The sequence below is a fragment of the Jaculus jaculus genome, chromosome 8 (assembly GCF_020740685.1).
Source record: "Jaculus jaculus isolate mJacJac1 chromosome 8, mJacJac1.mat.Y.cur, whole genome shotgun sequence".
NCBI lineage: Eukaryota > Metazoa > Chordata > Mammalia > Rodentia > Dipodidae > Jaculus > Jaculus jaculus.
In genome coordinates, this window is record NC_059109.1 from 131874232 (window position 1) to 131899034 (window position 24803).

The window sequence follows — 24803 nt, forward strand, 5'->3', positions numbered from 1 at the left end:
CAAAAACAAAAACAAAAGCAAAAAAAAAAATTTCCAAAAGCAAAAGCAAAAAGCCAGAGAGAGGAGAGAGAGAGAGAGAGAGAGAGAGAGAGAGAGAGAGAGTTGGGGGGGGGCGAAAAAAAAACAACCCACCCCAAACAAACAAACAAACAAACAAGCAAGCAAGCAAGCAAGCAAACAGACAGACAGAACACCGAGACAGGACCAACCTCCAGTCGCAGCAGCCAGCGCGAGCCGCCGCCGTGCCGGCCACCCGAGAGCCGGGGGGTCTCCGGGCGGCGGAGGAGCCCTCGCCCCTCGCAGGGGGGAGGACCGCCGGGGGGACCGAGGCCGAGTGACGTCCTAGGAGGCACCGGGCGCGAGGCGGAGGAGCCCCCGAGGGACGAGCGAGCCGGCGGGGCCCCGCGCGCGCGCGGCTCCGGGCTGGGGCGCCAGAAGTCGGACTGGAGCGCAGGACCGCGATGCCCCGCAGGAAGCAGCAGGCTCCGCGGCGGGCGGCAGGTAAGGGACCCGGCTGCGCTCCGCTCGGACGCCACCCTCGGCCGCTTTCGGGGGACGGGGAACTGGGGCACGGGGGCTCGGCGGCGGGCGCCCCTCGCATCACCCCAGCCTGTCTCGCCCTCCCCTGAGCTCCCAAATGCTCCCCTTCCCAGGCTTCCTGGTCGGTCGGTCGGTCGGTCGGGGGGTGTGGGGGGGGGGGGGAGCTGTCCCACCAACCCTTTCCTCCTTGAAACTTTCTTCTTTTTTTTTTTTTTTCTCCCTCCACCCTCTACCCCACCCCTAACTTTTTTCCTCCCAGTCTGTTTCTTGCCTCTGGAGCCAAAGTTGGATTGAGGGTTTGGGGTGCGGGCTAGGGAGACAGCCTCCGCACCCTGGCATCTCCGGGCGGGCGCCGGTCAGTGTCAGTGTGGTTTCTTGGCCTCCCCGGGGCAACGGCATCCTCCCTCCCCCTCGTCGCTGCTGGGGTTCGGGGGCTCTGAAGTGACAGGCATGGCCAAGCCCCGGGCTGCGGGCTAGCTCGTGGGGTGAGCCCAGGGAAGGGGGTAGCTCTGGTCGCCAAGGTAGAAAAGACACCCCAGAAAATGGTGAAGCTTTTCTGTTTTCTGAAAGGATGTTCTGTTCAAAAAAATCTAATCAGTTTTTTTTTCAAGGGGGGGGGGTGTAATGCATAGACATTTAAGCAGTTCTGGATTATTTTATTTTATTTTATTTTATTTGCCTGGAGAGAGATACAAACTTTGCGAATTGATTTCTGTAGTAGGAGGGGTCCCTCCGGAGTCTTTTCTTGCAGGATCCACACCAAAAGATGAGAACAGGTTAATAAGTCCGTACAACAGATCTTGCATGGGATTTTCCTTTCTTTTTCTTTTTTTTTTCCTCTTCTTTTTTCTTTTGGGTTGCTTAATTGCTTTTATAATAATATGCTGGGGTTTTGTTTCTCGGAAGTGTGATATGAAAGTTCATTTTTCTCCTGCCAGACCCACCCACTGAAAAATCAGCTTTCCACTTGATTGCTAGTTTTGATCTGACATTTGATTGATCACCCGTCATCTCACTGCCTTTGATCTATTCATTCTTGATATATATCAATAAATCACTCACCATGGTAACTCAGAGTGCCAGTGACGCCAGCTTTGCCCTCTATATTCAGAGCCAGACGTGCACAATTATTATCTTGTTTGGCTTTTAATGTGGGTGTTTTTATTTCTTTGTGTCCCTTGGTTGAATCAGGGCTTTAGCATACAAGCTTAAGTTTGGTTGCTACCATTTCTTCTCTCTCTTTCTCTCTCTCTCTCTCTCTCTCTCTCTCTCTCTCTCTCTCTCTCTCTGATTTTGCCCTCTTACTCAAGGCAGCCTTAGCTAAAGCTAGTATTCTGGAAATCCACTACCAGTTTTTTTTTTCCATTCCAACTCCAGCCAAACACAGGGAGAAGTTTGCTGGAACACTTTTATAAACTTTGCAAAGTCACCGTTCAAATGAATCCGGAGTTATGTAGGAATCTAGGGAAAGTGGGCATCTGTGTCCACCCACACTGGCCTGCTGATCTCAGCTCCCATCCCTGCCTGACCCCAGCCCCAAAAGCAATGCGTGTACTTCCAAAGACCTACAGCTATCTTCCCTCTGAACGAAGAATTGCTTCTGTAACTGTAGGTTGTCTTGAGTCGTATGTGGAAATATCATTCACAAAGCTCTGACTTGTATGCTTTTCAGTTGTGTCTCTAAGAGCAAAATAATGAAAATATTTTTAGCACTGTGTGTGTGTGTGCGCGCACACACACACAAGCGTGTATGTAACTTGTCTAGATAGCAAGGCATACTTTTCTCAACTCAATTTCCTCTTTTGGAAACAATAGCTCCGATACATACATACATACATACATACACACACACATACATATATATATATATATATATATATATATATATATATATGTATTTAAACATCCACTGCCTTGCTATATGACAGAGTGAGGGTGTGCATTGGCCTTCAGGACTCTGGAAAAGTAAGCCTGCCTTGTCTGTGATGGCAACAGAAGTTTAAGTGTAACTAAATTATTTGAGACAAGGTCCATATTATTGTCCCAAAAGAGAATCTTGGGCTACAGTCCAGCAAGACGTGATCCTGTCTTGAAAATTACTTTTTCTCCCCCCTCCCCTCTTGTTGTTCTGGTAAAGGCCATCAACAACTAAGCAGTAATTGAAATGGCCAGGATGGCTGGACATGTCTCGTGCCTTAAGCTCAGGACAAAAAGCGCAGGCTCAGAATCACACTGCTTTGGTTAGAATTCTCCTCTGGTCAGTGAGCGTCCAGGTATACATGAAATGATGCTGTGTCACATTATTTAAATTAGATAGATCCTTTCATTAAGCCACTAAGTATTTATTGGTGCTGGACACTGTGTGTGTGTGTGTGTGTGTGTGCGTGTGTGTGTGTGTTTGTGTTAGAAACTTGTGGCCATACTTTCAGTTTTCTGGCCTGGTAAATATCTAGTGTCTTTACGTGCTTGTTTCTGTAACCTTATTATTTTCCCTGGAAGAAGTGGAACTCCTTTCTGGGCTGAAAGGGAGTAATTCATTTCGTGCACAGTGAGGCCCCTCTTTCTGTATTTATTTGCTCACATTTTAATAAAGCAGATCATTTTGCCTGCAGTATTTCTCCCACTCACTCGAGGTCACCCAGGCCCCACTCTGTTTGAGGATGAGTGATTAGTCCTCACTACCAAAGTTAGCTGGGGTTCTGCAGCTAGTTAACATCCAGGGAAGGAAGACGGTATTTGTAAAACTGGGGCCACACTAACTTTTATCACTGCTTGAAATTAAATACAATGCACAACTGTAAGTAATTACTCCCATGGACCGATGTTGAAAGCTTGATTTCCAGCTTGATTAATGAATAATGGAAGATAGGAAAAGGCCTGGAAGTGAATCAGAGCTGAGGTTTTCCTGGGGCCCTTTTTGCCCAAGAACTGTTCCAGGCTATTAGATTCCTTCGCATGATTCGTTTTAAGGACCATGTTTCAAGAAATCAATTACAGAACTTTCTAATAAAGCAGGTATCCAAATAGAACCAACGGGATGGGATGATGTTATAAGTGATGGAGGATTTTAGTCTTTATCAGATTTCCTCCCCCACTGCAGGGGAGTGGGGGCGAGGGATGCTTCAAGGTAGAAATCCTCTTTAAGGAAACGGCTCAGTCAGAATGATGATCCCCAGAAATATTCTCCCCAGCTCTCCAAAGCTATGCTGTTTTGCCAAAGTAGGACCTAGAATGATAAGAAAAGTTTTGAAAGCCGCCCACAGTAGTACCCCAGGGGTCTGTGTACGTGAGTGCACTCTGCTTGCTTACTTGGAAATATATTTCACTAGCCATTAAAATGCACCCACCTTTGCCTGAAAATAGACAGGATTCTACATTCACTCATGCCTTCCTCCCTATTATTCACTGTAAAAAAAAATGATAAAAACAATGGCAGAAAGGTCAAGCAAAATGGAACAGGATTTTTATTTATTATTATTATTTTTTTGCAAGATACAGAGTGCCTAAACATTGTAAGTTGCAGCTGTAGTCTAAACCCTTCTGTTCACGTAATCCCAGCCTTGCACACATACACGTTGAAGAGGCATTTTATTTCACCACCCTAAACAATTATTTAGTAGTCATGTCAGCCCATTACAATAGCACCCCAGGTCTTCCGTGGTCATGTAGCTGTGAATATCTAATGCGTCTCTGAGTTATGGGGCGCTGCCTCTGCTCCCCTGAAGCGGTGTTGTGCTTCCTTCTTGCTGACTTTCAGAAGCTATCTGATAATCTAATTCTGCAGAGCCTCTTGCAGGAAGGAAGAGTTCTCTCAATTTACTTTGTTTATTTACTATGGAGATGAATAATGCAGATTTTGTTTTCATGAATGTCCTTGTGTGGCAGCAAACATTAGACTATTAGCAATCATTACTTAAAAAGTTGCAATTTGCACCTTAATAGCATAAGTTATTTATTTACATGGGGAACGTATTCAGCAGGGACAGTTCAGGATACTGCAGAGGCACAGAGATGACCTGAGAGATCTGTGTTTCTGCCTCACAATCAGGCTGATTCGAGATTCATGGGCGAAGTCCCAGAAACCCCAACTTGCCAGGCAGCGGAGGAAACTCACAGAGGAAAGTGAAGTTTGCCTTTCATTTTCCTGCAAGTGGGATGGGACACAAGAGAATTGGAATAGAAGAGTTTCAGGACCCTGGCTTTCTCTGTTTGCTTAAATACCCTTCAGAAAGAAAAGTTTGCATCTTGAACACTTAAATGCTTCATGCTATAGATCTTGCTTACCCAAACAGTATGATTTTAAACACATGCGTGCATGCATGCACACACACACACACACACACACACACACACACACACATGCACACCCAATAAAGCCCCAAGGGTCTCACTCAGCAACACAAAGTCTTTTTAGCTACTCATATTATTTAAGTATATCCCTAAAAGGAAGGACAGATACCTAGAAATGTCTTTGTCCATAGAATGTTGTAGATTGGAATCAATTCCTTAAGTGGCCCTTCCCCGTTCCCCTTTCTGATCCCCCACCCCTTTCGCCTCACCCTTAAAGACCCAGATTGAATAGGACATCTCAAAAGCCCATTTGTTTTAGGCATTTATTGATTTCATTTTTAATCTGCCATATCAGGACATAATACATTAACCCTAAGCAGCTGCTGGCATGTGACGGCACCTCAGGGAGAAGGGCGCTGGGAAACTTCCCCGGTGAAATCTCCGAGGGAGGCTTGGCGAGTTGATTTCCAGGCTACTTTTAGGGAGGGCGAAGATACTCCTGGGAAATATTCTGTACAGTTCTCTTCTCACCTGTGTTTCTTGTGGCTCCTGGTTGGTCACCTCGGTTCTTCTTCCTGTATCTGAGAAAGCTTCATGCTCCACAAATACCTCCTGGACTCTTCAGACCTGTCCTTGAGCTCCTTCCTTGTTGTCTCACTCTCCAATTAAGGTATATGTTTTCTCTCATCCCAGATGACTCCCCGCTCGTCTGGGGAGTCACTCTGACTGGATCTTACCTGGGCTGGTCTGTTTCTCTTCCCAGCACCTTTTGGGAATTCTGCTCCGGGCTGAGCAGGTGGTAAAGGGAGGTCGAGCCTACCATTATTCAAGGCCCAGGAAATGATGCTGCTCTGCTCATCTCTGCAGCTGAGCTTAGGAAAATCAGCCCAGAAGAAAACCTGGCCTTCCTTCCTGTTTGGGTTGGATTTGTAATTAGCTGATATAAAGTTCAAATGTCCAAAGTCAAGCTTCCTCTCCTGTACTGTTTGAGGACTATCTGTGGACTTAACCAAGGTTTGGGAAGACTTAGGCATTACTGAAAAGGCAATGCCTACATCCGGGTCCCCTTTAAAAAAGCACAGAATTACCTAACAAATTCTATATTGAGGCCAGGCATACCACACAGTATCCTTTTCGTTTGATGCAAAGACAGTTGGAAATATATTAAACTAACAGTTAGAGACTGTCTTGCCTCGCTTCCCTGAAGCAGTACTTTTTCATTACATATTTAATTACAATCAAATTGAACGACTTTTAGAAAAAAATCACAGTAGTATTAAAAGAAGCTTGGCACACAAATAATTTCATTGCTGTACAAGTTGAGAATGTGGTTATATTTTTATTTCTTTGGGAGAAATTCATTTCAGTTTTCTAATATTTTGATAAATGCAGGATGTTTTTTTGAACTGTAATCTGCCATCAGAGCTTGAATACTATCTCCATAGACTCTGCTTACTCTGCTAAGAGAGGATTTGATAACTATTTTTTATTAATTTATAGCAATTTTCATTTTATTTTATTTTTAAGTTCCAAAAGTTTCATTTCAGGTTAGGAATTATTGTGTTCTTTGGGGCTGGTCAGGGTTAGGATTTTGTCAGTCTATACACATGAGAAAAACATCACCACATAAAGAGTGCTTGCTGGGTAGTCTGCCTATTACATTAAGGGAACAGACAGCAAACATTAAGAAACATATTTCATAGAATACCCTTTTTGCTTGACTTATAACCCACTCCCTTACACTCACACACACATCTGACCTTTCAATCACTTGTCTTGGAGAGTTTTTCCAGGAGTAAGTGGAGGGATAATATCTAAAATGGACTTCAAGTTACTCTAGGACTTTAAGGGATGATAATAAAAATTAGAGACACAGGAGTCCAACTGTCCATGGCTGAACTTTGCACACACTTTGGAAAGTGCCTTTGCATACCTTCGCTTCCCCTCTAACTTGTACATTTCTTGGAAGCATCTCCAGCTTGTGGCTGTGTCCCCAGTTCTCATTTTGTCTGAGGGATCATTACAGAAGTTTCAGACTGAAGACAGAGCGTGCGTACGTACGTACACAGAAGACAATGCCAGGATGCAAAGTCTGTGGAGGAAATGATTAAATAATGCAGATGTCTTTATTAGTCATTAAAATGGTCATGTGGAATTTCAAATGTTGCCTCTCTCAAACTTTTGCTTTCCCATCTAGGAAAACATGTCCCTTGGGTACCCCGAAATCTCCTGGGATGCCATTCCTAAAATTACTTGAAATTTTAGAAATGTCAATTCTAGCAACATGGCTAGGTGAGCCATGCTATTTAGCTTTCCCGAACATCCAGGAGCGGCACTGTGCAAAAGTTGTAGCACTAATGAAATTAGAGAAATCATGTAAAAAAAAAAAGCTGTTTGTGTTTAAAGCATTTGTCTTGAATGTTGCTTGTTAGTGAGAGTACCCCCCCTTTCCTACAATCTTATTTTAAAAATTGAATCCTGTATCCCCATACCCACGACCCCAACCAGTCCAGTAGCTTTGCTGGGGGTACACAAAGGAACAGGAAATCAAAATACACATTCCCTTTAACAAAAAATACTTCCACAGAAGCAAACATGGGCAGGCACGCCAAAAGAAAACCATCAAGATGCTTTCAGAGACATCCAGCTCTGGGTCCAAGGCTGAAAAGTGGGTTTCAGTAGGATGAGAGGGAAGAGCCTTACAGGCTATTGACACGTGTTTTTGCAAAGGATGAGATGTCGAGTGGGAAGATTTTTAAAGGAGCTTTCTAGTTCTTTGGTATCTTTCTACAAAGACGAATTTAATTGAAACGCTATAGTGTCCATTTATTTTAAAGGAAAGCCCTCGTGTTTCCATAAAGCTGCAAGAGGTAAAGGGAGGGAGGGAGGAAGGGAGGGAGGGAGGAAGGGAGGGAGGGAGGGAGGGAGGGAGGGAGGGAGGGAGGGAGGGAGGGAGGGAGGGAGAGAGGAAAGGCGAGAACATTTTGCAGTTTCTGTTAGTACAAAAATTAAGATCACTGAGTGTAATTAGTAAAGTGCTTTCAGAACTGGGTGAATGCTCAGAAATCACCCCAGAGCTTTCTTCTTGAAGCCACATCGAAGCCATTTCTATGGAAATTGTAGCGTTTATGATATGAAGGTGAGCAGAGCAGTCACCATTTCCAGTGGAAATAGTCAGCAAAGGCGGAACGAGAGAAACCCCGCCTTGGCAGCAGCCACACAGCCTCAAATGCAATGGGAAGAAACTTCCCTGATGCTTCATGGTTTCAGGAAACATGCATGAAATCTGGTGACATGGCATGCCAAAAGGTGACCGAGGGCCAGGGCTGTCCAGAGGGGGAGACAAGTTGTGTCAGCAAGAGCAGCAACATATGAATATTTCCATAGAAAATGTGTGGGGCTTATTGGAAATCACTTCTGTTGATCAGATCTTTGGAATTTTCTGTATATTTAGGAATCCTCCCTCTTACATCCTAGGGAGATGTGAATTGCTGCTGGGCTAACATGATATTATATAAAAGACGTAGGTCTTTTCCATGCATTTGGTACCACTTGGTACAAAAGAAATGCCCCAAATGAAGAGCTCTACGTGTGTTTGTATGAGAATCGCCTCTGGCTATTTTCCTTTATTAGAAAGTTGGGCTCATGGCTGAGCACATTTTCCTGTTTCTCCCTTGAGGTTAGATTCTCAGATGTGAACGGAGCGGTGGAGGAAGAAGACGAGGTGAGGAAGGTTCTAGCAGTAGCCTTGCTCCTTGTGGTTTCAAGTTCAGCTCTCATGGTCTGTTGCTTGTGGGCAGGATTAACCCGGTCAAGCACCTCACCTTTCTTGCACATCCATATAATGGGCACCTGTGGTTTTCCTTATGTCCCAGGTTCATTGAGAATATTACATAAAGTGAAGGCTGAGAAAATGCTCAGAAGCTACTAAGTGACATGTGGATTTGAGGGAATAGTGTCCTCACCAGAAGGCCATGGATCATTTATACTGGGAAGGTACAAACAAGTCACCAATTATCAGTGGATCCCGTGTTCTCAGGGATTGAAATAAATCAGGTGTGAATGCATAGTGACTTTTAAAAAATATATTTTATTTTTATTTATTTATTTGAGAGAGAGATACAGAAATAGGCAGGGAGAGAGAGAGAGAAATTGGGTGCGCCAGGGCCGTCAGCCACTGCGAACAAACTCCACATGTGTGCGCCCACTTGTGCATCTGGCTTATGTGGGTCCTGGGAAGTCGATCTAGGGTCCTTTGGTTTTGCAGGCAAGTGATTTAACTGCTAAGCCATCTCTTTACCCCTTCACTTTTTTTTTTTTAACTGAAACTACAGTGATGGCTCTTGTCCATACTAGGCTATTTAGAATCCCACAGTGGCTCAAAAATAAATAAACAAATAAAAAAGCTCTTCACAAGAAATAGGATTGTAGTACCAGCAACAACTATAGCAGATTACAATATCTGCCACTATGTGAGTGCTTATAGACCTGAATCAAGTGCTTCATGTCTGGACCTGGGCTTATTTAAACTGTCTTAATGTCTTGAGGTCCTACTATGTACCAGGTCATTTTGTAGTAGCTGGGTCCAGGGGATGAGTAAGGTCTCACACTCCATTTGGGGAAACCTGGAGAACACACATATGCACTTACAGAGGAAAACAGAATTTTCAGGAAAAAATAATGATCAGACAGAAAACTGTTCCATGATGACATTTGTTTCATAGAAGCAAAATTATACAAGTATGTGTGAGATACATGCGAATGGATAGAAAAGAACTTCTAGAAGAAAGAAGGGGACACTAGCCGAGTCTTGTTTCTCACACATCACAGGGTAGCCCCTGTTTCACTGATGGAGTTCTGAGAACATGCAGGGTCACACCATGGCCAAGCTGGGGTGGAAAGATCACTCTCCTTTCTTCTGAGGCCCATGTGGGCCATCTGCTGTGTAGTCCACAGTGTCATGAGCAATGTTCCAGAGAAAGCTCCTCAGCTCCTGTGGCTCTTCCTCTGGCCTGTTGGCTGCAAGGTCAAGAATACCGAGAGAGAAGGCTGTCTTGAGTCGTGTCTCCGAGTAGAAACTTCTGGTCACTGACTGTTAACACGTGCACAGGAAGGGCTCTTTTGATCCTTGTTATTCTGTTTTATTTTTTGTTATGTGATTATGGACCAGAGGTTGAGGTCAGGTGCCTTTCCTCAATCACTCTCCGCCTTACTCTCTGAGACAACGGTTCTCACTGAACCTACAGCATGCTGATTTGGCTAGTTTGGTTAGCCAGACAGCCCTGAAGAGTTTCTGTCTGCAGCCATGACTGTGTGCTGCCGGCAACACCTGGCATTCTGTGTGGATCCTGGGGCCACAGACTTGGTCCTCATGCTTTCACAGTGAGCACCTCCCCCACTGAGCCATCTCCCAGTCCCCAGAGGGTTCCTCCTTTAGTTCTTTTTCAAGTGGAAATAAACACTCGTGGCTTCTTCACTTGTGTGGCAAATTCTGACACCAGATTGCACACCTCTTCTGTGCAAGGAGTGACTCTCAGCAGTGCTAAGGAAGGCACTAGGGTCAAAGGAGAAAGAAACCCCCCCTTGCCTCACACCACTACTGTTCTTGTGGATGGGACCAAGAAGCGAATGTACAAACGAACACATTGTATGGTGTTGAATAATGCTGATGGCATTTCATAAAAATGATTCAGAATGACTGGGGTAGACAGTGATGGGAGGGTTGCCATTTTAAATAAAGAGGTCAGTATTTCTCAAGTGGTGCTTTGATCAGATCTGGACAAAAAGTGAGAGTCTAGCCAAGCACGTAGCTCAGAGTAGCATTCAGTTCCAGGCAGAGGGAACAGTAAGTCCCAAGGGCCTGAGGCCACGGACTTACATGTTTGGATAAAGGATACACAGGAGGCTCATGGGCTGGATAAATTAAGATGGGGACATGTGAAAAGAAATGAAGTAGGTGGGGCCAGGGAGATAGCTAGCAGATAAAGTGCTTGCCATGTAAGCACAAGGACTGGGACTCAGATCCTCAGTACCCGTGTAAAGGCAGGATGGGTGCGGCAGCCCACCAGTAAACCCAGCTCTTGGGGGAAGTGACAAGGAATTGGAAACTGCCTAGCTAGCTAGCTGGAGCAGTGATCCCTGGGTCCGAGTGCAAGACTCTGCCTCAGTAAACAAGGTAGAAATGGTCAAGAATAACACCAGCATCAACTTTCATCTTCCACATACACATGCACCCATTCACATACAAACATGCATAGACACACATGAGTAAAAAAAAAAAAAAAAAAAAAAAAGAGTGATAAAAAAGGAAGCCAGGAAATGTAGCTGGGCAGGTGGCAGATCACAGTCAAATCGATTTGATTGTAGGGGACATGGGGTCTCACTGGAGGGCTTCTAGCAGGGAGAAGATGGGGTGTAATTGGGTTGTTAAGTAGAATGTGGAGCTTGAATCTCAGGTAGTGGTGGGTTTGCTCACTGAACAAGCTGGCCTGCTGGCGATGATGTAGAGACTGGCTGAGGGATGGTTGCTGGAGATAAGGCCAGTGGTAGGATCACATGTCACATAATGGCGAGGCTGTCAAAAAATGACAGAGTGGCAGTTCAGGACCAACCTGGTCCAGCTGTGTCTCCCAGCCTGCTGAGCACCTAGAAGCAAGTTCATCATGTAGCCACATCTCCACTTCCTCTGTCAATTGGGAAACAAGGATATTGCTCTCCTCATTTTTTAGTTGTGATGACTAGATAATGTGATATACATGAAACCTTCAAGGCAGACCAAGTATTTACACATCTTCTTGGTAAGTGTTTTTCTTCTTGGTATTTTTTTTTCTGTAGGAATTCTGGGAGTAATCTAGATAACTGAATTAGGCACTAAATAACTATTTCCTGAAGAATGAATACATGAGTCTGTAAATAAGCTGATATGTACTTTCATTATTGTATTATTTTGTCTAAATAATGACTTGCAAGTATAGAGATCTCTTTCACACATTGTAACAGGCAGACCTCTGTTCCAGTCACGATCATAGCTGTACTTTGAATGCATGTCAATTTAGAAACTACTAATGGCAAATGACTGGGTTTTCATAATAAACTTGCATTTTGCTCGTCGTGGTCCTGCCTGCTTCCAGCGGACCAGGACTAGAACCCCTTGAGGGTAACAGGGATATTCTATTTTCTGACAATGCGCGCTGGTCACAGGGACTTCTGAGCTTCCTAGCAGAACCTAGAGCCTGGGTGGTGTGAAGGAGACTGAACTCTTTCACCTGAAGGGGTGGAGGACCCTCGCTTCTGAGCCCTGTGCCTCACCTGCACTCCAGGTGACTTCCTGGCCCAGCCCCAGATGTTGTCAGTTCCCAGGACCAGGCAGCCTTGCCCCTCCCCCACCAGGGAGCCTTGCTCACCCTCTGAAGCCCAGAGCTATAATGCTTAGGAGTTGTTAAGCTAATGGGCTGTTTCCTGGTTACATCTTCCCTGTTTAATCATCACCTCTGCATAAGAACAGGAAGGAGGGACATTGGGACATTGGCCCGCTGCCGTGATTATAAAAGTATATCTTAGGACAAAGAGATTTGGGATCCCAGAGAACTTGTGCGGGTGTTTGCTCCCTGCCTTAAGACCTGTCTTAACTCAGTAGACAAAGTCTTGTCTCCGTCCCCAGAACCCACATTAAAAACAAAATGCCAGGCTTGGCTGCTAATCACAGTGTGGGGCAGGCAGAGGCAGGTGGATCCCCGAGCCTCGCTCTGGCCAGCTCGTTTAGCTGATTCAGTGATCTCCAAGACAATGAGAGACTCTGTCTTAAAAAGGTGAACGGCATTCCTGAATGATGACACCTGACGAACACACACTCCTGCACACGCATGTGTGCCCATACACACAAACATGCATGCAACAGATAGATGATAGGCAGGTAGATAGATAAGATAGATAAATAGACAGATAGATCCCTTATTCAATACTGAGGATTGAAGGCCTGCTGTATAGAAGGTGCTGGAACTAGAGCCCTAAAGAAAACTAGCAACATGCCTGCCTTCTTGGCGCTTTTATTTAATTTGGGGACCAGGTAAGGGACTAATTAGCTGTGGATGAACCCCATCCTGTGTCATTTGAGGTGAAGCTGATTAAGACAGGATAAAGGACAGATACCGTGGGAATGGGGAGTGTGCTGTCTGGACAAGCTGGTAGGAAGTGGCTTTCTACACCAAGGCGACGTTCACACTGGGCTCACCATGAAGCGGTCGGGGGAGGAGCTCATCTCTCTGGTGTAAGACAGTACCAAGTCCCAACACTGGAGCCTGCTCAAACCAAGAGAAACAGCTGGGAAGCAGTGGTAGTGGGGCAGATGTGGCTGCAGAACTGAGGTGAGGAACTGGTGTCCCCTAAGAAGGGGGCTTCAGGAGGCGCAGGAGCAGAGAGACAGACCCAACACTCACCCAGGATCTTTTCAGCCTTCACCCTATTCACCAGGCACCAAAAGTAGAAACAGGCCGGCCGCTCAGGAGCCTCCCACATCAAAAGCTTTTGGTGACTTGGAACAATTGTGTGGTGGTGGAAAGGGTGGGGATTGGTCCCCAGGGAGCAAGCAGGATCATGGGGGGCGGGTAGGGAAAAAGGAGTCTACTGAAGACTGTGCCAATCTGTCTGTATTTATTTCGGTCAAGAGTTCTCCCATCCTCTCTTCTGCTTTTCTTCTCGATCATATGTGAGGGCTCTACTGAAAATAGTCAGCCTGTTGTTCTTGGAGCCAAAGTGGAAGCCAGGGAAAGTGTTTGGAAGCTGTGATTTTTCTAGAATTTACTGCAGGGCTAGAGGCCGCCCTTCTCCAGGTACATTTCCTGAGTCCTGGAAATAAAATCCTCCTGTGCCCGCCTTCCACCCCCGAGAGACGCAGTGATGCCAGGCCACAGGAGAGCATGGAGTCAGGTAAGGGCTCCATGTCCATCACCCCGTGTCCCCCAAATCCATGTCCTGCTCAAGGGCCACATCCTCGCTGTGTGGGCTTAGGCATGCTTGCTTCCCAGAGTTTAATCGTCTCATTAGCAAAACAGACCTAATAAAAGGACTCATCTCATTGAGTCTTTATGAGGATGGATTGAGATAAATCAGATAATATGCTTAGCACAGTGCCCCCGTACATAGTAAGTGGTCAATAAATTTGTGTCATTATATTAACAAGTTAATAATCCAATCTAGGCCTTGGTTTCCTTATTGGTAGGGCAGGGGTAATAACGTACCAGAGGACTGTTGGGAGAAGTTAGGTCCTAATAACAGCAAAGCACCTGGAACAGGCCCTTGGAACCAGTAAGTGCTCAGGAAACGCTAAATGGTTCAACTCATCCCCAGGACTGAGAATGTGGCCTTGGCGAGCTCTGGCCTGTTACTGCAGTGTCCATGAGGACTGTCACAGTCGGTACAAAGCGTCTACTGTCTTCGGGAATGCACGATGGTGGCCCGGTTATCAGAAGGGAAGACTGGGTAACTCAAGGTGATGGAGGTGTGTCTGCAGGCAAAGGGCTGCGGATCTCTCCTCCAGTGGAAACTTCTAGTGGCTGGATCCTCTGTGCAAGACAGCCAGGGTTTCCTGCAATTGTGCTGAGGGAAGAAAGCCAGTGTTGAATAGTTTTTAATCCCTGATTGTCCCATCAAGCACTGTCAAACCTAGTGTGAATAATGCATGTGTACCTCTCTCTCTTTCTGTGTGTGTGTATTACATGACATAGCACCCATGTAGAGGTCAGAGGACAAACTTGGATGTCTGTCCTACCTTCCACCTTGTGTGAGTGAGGGTCTCTGTTGTTTGCTATTGTGGACACCAGGCTGGCTGGTCTGCAAGCTTCCGGGAATTATCCTGTCTTTATCTCCCACCTCACTGTAGGGTGCTGACATTGCAGACACTTGCTACTATGTCTGACGTTTTTTGTTTTGTTTTTTTGTTTTGCTTTTAAAAAACTATTTATTCACGGGAAGGGGAGAGAAAGGAGGGGAAATGGAAGCACAAGGACCCCTAACCACTGCAAATAAAGGCTGGACGCATATGCCACTTTATGCATCTGGCTTTACGTGGGTGCTGGGGGATCGAACTTAGGTCATTCAGCTTTGCAGGCAAGCGCCTTAACCACTGAGCAACTTCTTCAGTCCAATTTTTTTTTTTCCTTATTAACATGGGCTCTGGGGATCCAAACTCAGGTCTTCATGCTGCAGAGCAATCTTTTACTTACAGAGCCAGCTCCCCAGCCCACTCGCGACAGTGTCGAGAGCCTCGTAAAATTGCTGAAGTCAATAGCACAGGGAATTGTTTTAGAGAAACATGAAAAGAAGTTGGTGCAGGTGGACGACATGTGGAAATGTCATCGATGGATGCCTGCGCGTGGGCCCAGCCCGGGACTCGGTGGGACTGTGTGCACGTGAGGGCTGCTCACTCACGCCCCGGGTCCAGCAGCTCCCGGAGGACAGAGGCTTTCATTAAAACTTCCAAACACTTTCCAAACCGGAAAGAGCCTCCCCTCTCAGGATGTCAGGGGGAAACTCCAGAACTTTCTCTTTTCATAGGAAGTTGGCAGCTGCGCGAGGCCTGGGGTTGGTATGCAGGCTGGCATCGGGAGCAGAGCGCGGTTCTCGGTCTTTCTTTGGCGCGCTCACCACTCAGAAGCCTTGCGGCAGTGCAGACGGTGGATCGCCACATTCCCATCCAGAGATTCAGGCTGCATGGATGGGAAACGGCAGGCCCTGAATCTTGGAATCCACATGGGAAACGCTCACTGCGGCCTTGGATTTAAAGACACATGTATGGGCTGGAGAGATGGCTTAGCGGTTAAGAGCTTGCCTGTGAAGCCTAAGGACCCCGGTTCGAGGCTCGGTTCCCCAGGTCCCACGTTAGCCAGATGCACAAGGGGGCGCACGCGTCTGGAGTTCGTTTGCAGTGGCTGGAGGCCCTGGCGCGCCCATTCTCTCTCTCTCCCTCTGTCTGTCTTTCTCTCTGTCTCTGTCGCTCTCAAATAAATAAATTTAAAAAAATTTAAAAAAATAAAGACACATGTATGCATAGGTGGATATATGATTCTTATAGCTCTATAACTAATATATAAATGTCGCAACTATGTTCTCGTTACTGGGACAAAATATCCAACCAGTAGATTCAAGTCACTATAGTAAACTATACAAAAGTAGATATTCTCCCCCCTTTCCTAGCTTTTAGTGAACAGAAATAAAAAGGGACAAAGTCCTTCTTTTGCTCTTCCTATGTCATGACAACTGCATGTGTGCTCAGAAATGGCAGGAAGCGTTGCATTTCAACAGGGAATGTATCCACTTATGCATTTTTGTCTTCCTGACCACAGCACCAAACATCAGAACCCCAGAAATGCATTCAATAACGGAAGGAGCAAAATAGCTTGGGGTATAGCTCAGCAGTGGAATGCTTGTCGGGTATAAGTAAGACCCTGGGTTTCACCCCCAGCACCACCCACCCCCCCCCCCCCACACAGATAAAAAGTCAAGACCATAAATGGACATACTAAAATCCATAATGGTGATAATGATGAATATGACAGGAATCAAAATTGCCACTGTCACTATGGCTACCACGTTCTGCTGCCTGAATCAAAAGGACTAAGCTTGGTGGCTGGTTCTCTTTCCCAGCACTGAGTCTTCACGGGTGCTTGGCACAGTCTCTTCAATGGGTCTCCCTCAAGCTGGGCACTGATAGCATCAGCCCATTGAATACACGCAGAAATTAGCCTTTGGAAATTTCAAATAGCTTGGCTAAGGTCACATGGGCTTTTCAATGGGAAGTCGAAACTCAGCCCTGTCTATCAGACTCCAAGCAAAAGACAGTAAGTTTATCTGCCAGTAATCACACAAATAAACCTTCATAGTCCAGTTACATGCATGGGGACCAAGGGAATGGACTGAAATTCACTATTTCCCTTAAGTTGAATAAAGGCAAGAGTGTCGCAAAGAAAACAAACAAACAAACAAGAGATGTTTCTGTTTATCTGAATCACAACCTCTGTCTATAAGACTTTAGCCTATGACAATTACAAAAAAAAAAAAAAATAGAAAGGAATTTAAAAACCTCTTGTAGTTCCCACCACAACATGTAGTTAGGTCTGTTTCTGTTTTATTAAACAAAATTAGAAAAAGCCAACATAACCCATCTGGGGTGTCTCAAAAACATTGAGCACTCCAACCCCCAATCTTGCAGCTTCTCTGAGGAGATGTCCTGAAGTCAGACAGCACTCAGCTGTCGCTCATAAATCTCTTGTCAGCTGCATGGCTCTCCCTGGCCATCGGACCTATGAAGCAGGAAGGGTGACAAGGCCCTGTTATTTATTTTCACAAGTGTAAAGCTACCCCCGTGCCTTCCCTCTTTCCACTCCTCTCATCGTATGTGCGCCCAGGCTGGTTAAAGATGTCTCTTGCGTGTAAGTATTTAATTGTAGGTGACACACACTTGAACATGCCGAAACACGGAGAAGGGGAAAGATGACTGTGGAACTGGAGGTCGGAATTCCGAGGGAACACAGCTAACAACCGCAGAGACAACAAAAACTGTGATGGGCTGTCTTCTGAAAATAAAATCGACATTGTTTTTTTAGATGCTGTTGATGTTGAGCTTCTTTGATTACAATTTATGATTTTTCTGTGGCTGACATTTTAAAACAAATCTTTGTAACAATATGAAGTTTGGCAAGATGTCTCACTTGAGGTTACTCTAGATGAAATTATCAGCCTATTTTATTGTCTTTAATGATATTTTCTTTGTTGGTGGTAGTTAGGAATAGGCAGTCAGGTGGAATGTGATTAACAAAGAACTATTAAAAAATAAGATCAGACAGGCATGATGGCTCACGCTTGAAATTTCAACACTTGAGAGGCTGAGGCAGGAGGATTACCATGAGTTTGAGGCCAGCCTGGGCTATACAATGAGTTCCACAAAAACAGACCTTTGACTGTAAATTTGAGAGAAGATAAAACTAGGCATAATTAATTCCTGCTTATATGATTGACGGCGCTCTACCAGGAGAATGTATACTTTATAAACTTCTTGGTTTTTCTGTAAATAGACATTAAGCATGTTTTTTTTTTCCCACTAGCACGCACAATCCTGTTTTGAATATTCTTGGGAATTTTCATAATTGTCACTTAAATAATTTATGGGGAGAAAAAGAGCTGTGAGAATCTGACTGCATTAAGTAAGAGGATCAGTTGAGAGAAATAAACATTATTGACTCAGCTAAGATTTTGCACTTTGAACATTTCCTCGTGCCTTCGTGGAGATAGGCATAAAGCTCTCCAACCAAAAATGTAACAGGTTAACTTGCACCTATTTGGGATTTGCTGAATGTTAACTTAAAGTGAACCGAGTGTAGATACACTTTACCAATAATCTCTAGTTTGAGGCCAACCTGGGCTACATGTTAAGACTCTAGCTAAAAAAGTATAGAAAGAAAGTAAATCCTGGTAAGCAGAAAAGTCATGATGTTGGACCCTTTAACATCCTGTCATGGATAATGGACAAGGGCATGAGGCCCCAAGCCTCCCTCAGGAGTTATTGGCAGTTAATGATACCTAGTGGCTAGAGGCCTTGGTATGCCCATTCTCTCTCTCTCTCTCACTCTCGCTCTTGCTCTCGCTCTCACTCTATTTATCTATCTGCCTCTTTCTCTCTCTCTCTCTCTCAAATGAATAAATAAATAAAATATTTTTAAAAGTTTTAAGCAAAGAAGTGTGAGTCAGCTACGAATGTAGTTTGCATCTCATATTTGTCATGAAAAACATCAGCAGACACCTGCCAGTGGGGCAGGAAGCCAGAGGCAAGGAAAAGAGAAGCTTGACCAACATGAAAGGAAGTAAATTTGGAACCGGGGAGACGGCTCAGCAGTTAAGGTGCTTGCCTGTGAAGCCTAAGGACCCATGTTTGAATCCCCAGATCCCACATAAGACAGACGCACAAGGTGACGCCTGTGCAAGGTTGCACATGCGCACAAGATGGTGCATGGATCATCTGGCTTTCCGTGACAGTGGCTGGAGGCCTTGGCATCCCAATGTGCGCTTCCTCTCTCTCTCTCTCCCTCTCTCTCTCTCTCTCTGTCTTCCTCATAAAAAAGGACAGTCTGTTGGGCTTGCCCCCCCCCTTCAAAAAAGTATGTTTGGGGAATGGAGAGATGGCTTAGCAGTTAAGGCATTTGCCTACAAGGCCAAAGAATCCTGGTTCAATTCTCCAGGACCCACGTAAGCCAGATGAACAAGGGGTCACATGCATCTGGAGCTCATTTGCACTGTCTGGAGGCCCTGGCATGCCCATTCTTTCCCTCTCTCCCTCTCAAAGAAATAAGTGAATAAAATATTTTAAAAGTATGTTTGACCTTAAAGGTTAGACTGGATTGTCTTCAGAGAGAGTTTGAGGACTATGGCTTCTCCAGGCCCCTCCGTGGGTTGTGAATCCTGCCTGGGTGGGTGGGCCGCAGAAGGAAGGAAGGGCTTCTGATTTTGTTTGTGGTGAAAGGTGTGTTCCTGATGATAGTCTTAGAGTTGAATATGTTAAATGGCTAAACTTCATTTTAATGCAGTTATACAGACATGTCTTTGGGGAACACTGCTACCTTGACAGGAGTAGAAAAAAAATAGGAGGTACTTGGTTCTGATCCAGAACTAGGGAGGTGGAGACAGAAGGATCAGGAGTTTCAGATCAACCTGGGCTGCATAGCAAGTTCAAGGTCAGCCTTACAAACAAACAACAACAACAGCAAAAAAAAAAAAAAAAAATAGAGGGCTGGAGAGATGGCTTAGCAGTTAAGGTACTTGTCTGAAAAGCCAAAGGACCCACATAAGCCAGGTGCATGTGTCGGGAGTTCATTTGCAGTGGCTAGAGGCCATGGATCATCCATTCTCGTTCTCTCTGTCTCAAATAAATAAATAAAAATATTTTTTAAAGCGATAGAAATTGGAAAGGGCCCCAGGATTGAGAAGCTTGCATGTGGTTCCAGGAGGTTTTCATAACTCACTCTTAGAACTTGGGTGGGTGTACCAGTGTACCATGCATGGCTGGATGTTATTCATCTTTCCCAGTGTATATGAGTGAAGTAGACTGCGTGTATAGTCCAAGTGTGCATGTGTCTATTTTGATGTCGTTCTGTGTGTGTTGTGATGCATGTTTCCTGCATGGCTGGGTGAGACCTGTGCTGGTGTTCATGTCTTGGGTGACACCTTATTTTATGTGAACCTTTGGAACATGGGTTTCATGTTGTGGTGGGCCTGGAACACACACTGTTCTTGCCAAGGCTGAGCTCCTCATGGAATTGGGATAGAGCTCTGAGCTCTTCACTCTTTTCCCCATGAACAGGAAACCATGGTCACAGTGCCTGTCCCTGGGGGGTGCCCGTGTGCAGTGTACCTCATCTCATAGGCAACGGCCCTGTGTAAGAAGAAAAGCAAGCCACAGCTACAGAAATGCCCCTGCTAAGAAAACCCTGCCTAGGAGGGAAAAGTAGAAAAGCCAGACAGTTCCAGAATGTGAACTCCACAGCCTACTGGAATGGATGGAGCTTCCATTTCCTTAAGTATCTCCCTCCCCAGACTGCATGCGACAGTATGGCAGGGGTTTATCTCACAACTCGTGGGGACTATCGCACTGGTGACGAACGAAGTGTGTGTTTTGATCAAATGTGTGAATAAATGAACGAAACATCGTTGAATGGGCAAATGAACTCAGAGACATTATCCACACAAACCCTGGCTTACCTCAGAAGCAGGCTGGCAATGGTAAGAAAGCACTTCCCCAGTGGGGTGTTCATTCTTCCTCCGCGGACCCCACAGGAGCGCCCTGTCCCTTGTCCCTGTGGTTTAATTACTGCTCTCTGAGATCAGCGTGGCAGCTCTTCTGTTTACTGTCTAACTGTAGCTGCAGGTGGAAAAAGAAGGCATGGAAGCTTCTCAGAACCCAGGAACAGGAATTTCCCCTAAGATGTGTATTCTTTTTTTCTTTAAGAGAGGTGAAAGGAAGGTGGAAAAGTTAGGGGAATGAGTTTCCAGAACTTGCCAAGCACACAAGCCAACACGCTCTCCTTGCTGCTTGCATAAATGTTTAATAAGTTTTATCATCTTATGAGTAAGGTTAAACAAATGTGAGTCCTTTGAGGAATTATTTACTGGAAGCAAAGTTATAGCGTCAACATCTGTGTTTCCAATCACTTAGATGAGAAATACATCAAATAAATCACGAGCAAGTTCCACAAACAACTTCTAGATTATCATCTCCCCAAAAAGAATAAGTAAGTCACTCTTAGCTGCCTTCTGTACTGGAATTCAGAATTTTTTTTTGTTGTTAGACCTCTCTTTTTTTGAAATTTATTTTATTGTCTTTCAGGAATAAGCTTTCACATGTTATTTTATTATTTTTTTTGTAGAAGTTACCATAAAATTATACACAATAGAAGGACTTAAGAAATTTCTCTCAGGGAATCTGGTCATTTCAGCCAACATTCTCATTTGGGAATGGGCTAACAGTTCCAATATATAACGTCCATATAATTTAACCTCATAAATTTATTTTCTTCACAGTGATGTAATGGGGAGACTGACCTGGAGTTTGTAAGTGTTCCTTGCTTGGCGCATTCCCTGGGGCAGTGTAACATGTTAGGCAGAGTTTTATGTGCCCTGATTAAAACATACGTATCCCTGAATTTCCTGTGGACCAACATTAGGACCCTAGCAAACATTGAAGGGGTATAGAGATGTTTTTAAATAGCTATCCATGTGTCAGGTTTTTTGTTTTATTTTACTTCCCACCCCCCTTTTTTTAAGACTTTTTTTAAGATTTTTACTTCAGCACATAGAATGTAAGATCACCCACACCACCAGCGAAGTCTTGTGCTTTGGTTTGACTAACTCCAGTTTGGATTCTTGGACATACATTTTAAACTGCTACTTGCAGTGGAGAAAAGGAATTAGAAAAATGAATAAGGACCCCTCCCCCTCCAAGATAAAACAGTAGTGATAGAAACTTACAACTTTCTTTATGAAAAATAAAATAAGGAAAATGATGGAAAGGACTCAGAGGTGAAGGGAGGTGTCTGCAGGGAGAGACCCGAGTCTGAAGCTTGCTGGGTAAAAGCTGATGCAGTATGCACATCTTCCAGGGCACAGCTCCCATCCCAATGACGAGAGGAAAGAAACTTGGTAACTTCAAAAGGGAAGAAAGATGGATACTGGCAGATGAATTCCCTGAAGGTTGTATGTTGTGTATTTGAGAGTAGTGCCTCTCATTGGATAACACTCAATGTAGTGTTTTTTTTTTTAAAATAAATATTTCTATTGTTTTCAAGACTCTGTGCTGCATGCACCAGAGATTCAGTATTAGATAAGGGTGCTGACATTAAGCATCTGGAAGAAAGCCAGGCATTTCAGTGGTGGCTTATGAAGCACTGGATGGATGAATGGATAGATGGATGGATAGAGGAATGATGGATGAGGAATGGATGGACAGATGGATGATGAACGGGGAATGGGTGAATGGATGACATATGATGGATGGGTGGATGGATGATGGACAGATAAAGGAATGACAGATGGAAGATGGAAGGATGGATAAAGAATCATGACTCCCAAGGATGTTTGTTTCTGCATCTAAATATTCATTTCCAATCCTGGGAGCTGTTGCTGTTTCCACTGGCCATAGATCTTTGTTTTCCCTTCCAAGAAATCCTTCTTGAAGCCAGTTCCACCCTTTTCCACATAACTCTAGTGAGTGGCGATGTGCTGGGAAATTCTGAGAATTGCCCGTGGCCAGCCTCTCGAGTCTTCCTGGTGCTCACCACAACCCTTAGTGGAGCCCAGTTGGTTCCTCCAGGCCTCCCCTCTCCTGGCTTTGCTCTGAATCAATCCAACACGAAGTGCTCACATTCCCCTGTGCCAAGACTTGTTTAGGTTGCCTTATATGCACCTGACACCCTCAGTCTTTCTCTCACTTGAGCAGGTAGACACACCATTGCCCCTATTTTCTAGAGAAGAAAACTGGGGCACAGAGCTCTTCAGTCATTTTCTCCCATGACAAATATATTTCAGAGCCAAAAGCTGAAGCTGGGTATGTTTGGCTCCAAGGCCGTATGGAGTCTATACCCTTGGAACCTCCAAGAGACACATCTCCAGTTTGACAAATCCGGCTGTAGTCTATGATAAGCTGCATATCAACCAAGGGACTCAGTGAAGCTCCAGCCTCAGCAAGCATGGCTCCAGAGACCCAAGGACAGATTGGCACAAGGACTCTCTTCTGCACGCTGTTTCCTTCCTTCTGTCAGAACCCGCATACACGGTGACCACAGCATCTCAGCAGCATTGGCCGCTAGATGTAGCAACTTTTCTCCAAGGTCCCCAGAAAATGTTCTGGGGTGTCTACTGGCCCATGTGAATTTTCAGAATCCCCTGTGAAGTAGCCAATGGTGTCTGCTTGGCTGACCTTCTTCATATTTGTAGGCAGGATTATAGAAGGTAGGAGTTGCTGGTGCAAGTGCCCAGTGCAAAATCAGGTGTATTTCAAAACTACTGCGAATGAGCACTGGGCTGGTCAAGCTCATAACTTTAGGCCACTGGCTCTACATAGCATTGAAGCCAGGAGCTTTAAAGTCAGAAGGACTAAAGTTCAAGCCCAGGTTTATTATACAAGCTACTTAACCTTTGTGAGTTTGGCGGGGGAGTGGGGATACACGCATGTGGAGAGCAGGGTGTCTTCCCCAGTTACTCTCCACCCTAGTTTCTGAGAAAAGACCATGCAGTGGACTTAGAGCTGATCTATTTGGCTGGACTTGTGAGGCAACAATTCTCAGGGACCCTCCTGCCTTCACTATTTCATTGTTGGTATTTATTATAGGTGCATACCACTGTGCCAGGCTTTGACATGGGTACTGGGCATCTGAGCTCAGGTCCTCATGCTTCTACGGTGAGCACTTCACCCACTAAGACAATGCCCCAGCCCCTGAGTTACTTCATCTTTGGAACACTAATCTCTTAATTTAAAAATACCTTTAGGGCTGGAGCGATGGCTTAGCGGTTAAGTGCTTGCCTATGAATCCTAAGGACCCCAGTTTAAGGCTCAATTCCCCAGGACCCACGTTAGCCAGATGCACAAGGGGCGCATGCATCTGGAGTTCGTTTGCAGTGGCTGGAGGCCCTGGCGCGCCCATTCTCTCTCTCTCTCTCTCTCCCCCACTGCCTCTTTCTCTCTCTGTTACTCTCAAATAAATAAAGAAAAAAATTAAAAAAAAATACCTTTCATGTGGCATGGGGTCACTATGTCGTTTCTATCTATTGAAACTCTAGTGCTTGCCCAAAGTGCTCCATAAAGGCCAGCGCGGTGGTGTGAGTGGGGCCGGGCGGTAGCAATTTGAGGGAAACCTCCTTTAAAGTCTTTACTTACTGGAGGACACGAGTACTAGGCACCAGCTTCTGCAGAGTGACCATAGGAATGAAAGTGATGGTGTGGTGTTTTTTGTTGTTGTTGTTTGTTTAATCCCACCTGGTTGAAAAGTTGAGGCAAGAGGATTGTAAGTTCAAGGCCTGCCTGGGCTATGGAGTGAATTCAGGGTCCTCTTGGACAACTAAATTGTCTCAAAATAAAAAGGGAAAGAGAGGGATGGGAATGTGGTACAGCAGTAGAATGCCTATCTAGCATGAATGAAGCCTCAGGCTCAACTCCCAATGCATGCGCGTGCACCCACACAGACACCCACACAGACACACACACACACAGAATAGAATTGGTATGTCCAAAATAAGTCATTAGGATCCAAAGAACCACACTCTAAGTTCAGCCCACAGCTCTTTTATTTTGTTTTTTTTCAGGGCCAAAAGTTCTTCTTAGATATTTTTTTTTCAGGATGTGATTTATTTATTAATTAGGCAAAATGGGAATTGATGAGCCTGAAATGATAAAGATGCCCACAGTTTTTTTTTTTTTTAATGTTTTTGTATGTCAA

The 24803-nt window shown here is 45.0% G+C and overlaps 1 protein-coding gene across 5 annotated transcripts in view; it reads left to right on the top strand.

Moving 5' to 3' along the window:
• Positions 1-422: 422 nt before the first annotated feature.
• The window catches only part of Tshz2 (teashirt zinc finger homeobox 2), a 514993-nt gene continuing 490612 nt past the window's right edge, over positions 423-24803 (top strand). For all 5 annotated transcript variants that reach the window (XM_045156263.1, XM_045156264.1, XM_045156266.1 and 2 more), the window contains exon 1: positions 423-501. In XM_045156263.1, coding sequence (XP_045012198.1) covers positions 462-501 — 40 coding nt within the window. In that variant the 5' untranslated portion in view covers positions 423-461. The remainder of the gene's footprint in view (positions 502-24803) is intronic.